The sequence below is a fragment of the Rhipicephalus sanguineus genome, chromosome 4 (assembly GCF_013339695.2).
Source record: "Rhipicephalus sanguineus isolate Rsan-2018 chromosome 4, BIME_Rsan_1.4, whole genome shotgun sequence".
Classification (NCBI taxonomy): domain Eukaryota; kingdom Metazoa; phylum Arthropoda; class Arachnida; order Ixodida; family Ixodidae; genus Rhipicephalus; species Rhipicephalus sanguineus.
In genome coordinates, this window is record NC_051179.1 from 134,255,045 (window position 1) to 134,256,492 (window position 1,448).

At 56.6% G+C, this 1,448-nt stretch overlaps 1 protein-coding gene across 1 annotated transcript; it reads left to right on the forward strand.

Annotated features, from left to right (window-relative positions):
- Window positions 1-211: 211 nt before the first annotated feature.
- On the forward strand, window positions 212-1,174 carry LOC119391611 (uncharacterized). The gene has a single exon (XM_037659280.1). The coding sequence runs from the start codon at window positions 320-322 to the stop codon at window positions 1,172-1,174; it is 855 nt and encodes a 284-aa protein (XP_037515208.1). The 5' UTR covers window positions 212-319.
- The last annotated feature ends 274 nt before the right edge of the window (window positions 1,175-1,448 follow it).

Genomic DNA, 1,448 nt, shown 5'->3' on the forward strand with positions numbered 1-1,448 from the left:
AGTAATGCCTTACATATGGTAGCTCTGTAGCGACGCGTCCACCGTCGCACACCCCCGCGGTCGTAAAAACTCTGCGGGGCGCCTCGGTTCGGTGCCGGACCGCGAGCTCCCTTTTCTTTCTCTCTTTACGAACATTCTTCTCTCTTTCACTCTCGCCACTTCCGGTGCAGTGTGCGTACTTGCTCTACTTTCCTCGCTCTTGTTGGGCAGAATAAACCTAGACGTTGTTACTGAAAAGACGTGTCCGTCTCGTTCAACCCAGCTCTACAAAGTGGTGACCCGGACGTGATTCGCGGCACTGCCGAAGTATTGTAGAGCCATGCAACGCAACGAGACGCACCCCAACACGGAAGCTACTGGCACGACCGATCATGACGTCTCTGCGGTCTCCTTCCGACTTCCACCTTACTGGGACCGCAACCCTTCGATCTGGTTCCTGCAAGCAGAGTCACAATTCGTGCTTTCTGGCGTGCGCACGGAACAACGCAAGTACCATCTCGTTGTTTCGGCGCTCTCACCTGCCGCTGCCGAAGAGGTATGTGACCTGCTTTCAGGACCGCCCTCCGCCACACCATACAGCACTCTCAAGGCTGCTCTGTTGGAGCGAACGACGGCATCACAGCGTTCTCGCATCCAACAACTGCTCTCCGCGGAGGAATTGGGCGACCGCCGGCCAAGCCAGCTTCTTCGTCATATGCGTACACTGATGAGTAGCAGCACAACCCCCACAGATGACAACTTGCTGCGCGAACTCTTTCTGCAGCGCCTTCCGGCCAATGTGCAAATGGTCCTCGCCACTGCATCCACGTTGGACCTCAACAGTTTGGCCAGCCTGGCAGATAAAGTCCTGGAGGTAGCGACGCCGTATGTGTGCAACGTCACGCCATCATCCAACAACGTGAGTGTCGTTCCACAGATATCATCTGCCCCTGCTTCTCCTATCGACGCACTTTGCCATCGCTTGGAAGAACTGGTTTGTGCTGCGGAGCGTCATTACCCCCCACCACGTCACCGAAGAAACCGCAGCCCAAGCACCCCGCGGTATGGACGAGAACAACGCTCCCGGTCTCCCACACCACCAAGGATGTGTTTTTACCACCGTCGTTTTGGGAAGGACGCGCGTCACTGTCTCCAACCTTGCTCGTGGCAGGAAAACAAGAAGGCCGACCAATAACGGCGACGACGGGTCACGGCCAACCAGAAAGTCGCCTACTACACGTCATGTGCAGAATCACAGGCCAGCAGTACCTGGTGGACACTGGTGCAGAGGTCAGCATCATTCCGGCACAAAAATCCGACCGAACGACACCCCCGATCTCCTACCTTCAAGCTGTCAACGGTAGCAAGATCCCCGTGTACAAATCACGGTCGCTCACTCTCAACCTCGGCTTGCGCCGCGTGTTTCGTTGGGTTTTTCTCGTCGCTGACGTACGCCGTGCCCTCATTGG

What these genes read in the sequence shown, in the direction of transcription:
- LOC119391611 (XM_037659280.1), top strand. Translation starts at nt 320, where the DNA reads ATGCAACGCAACGAGACGCACCCCAACACGGAAGCTACTGGCACGACC.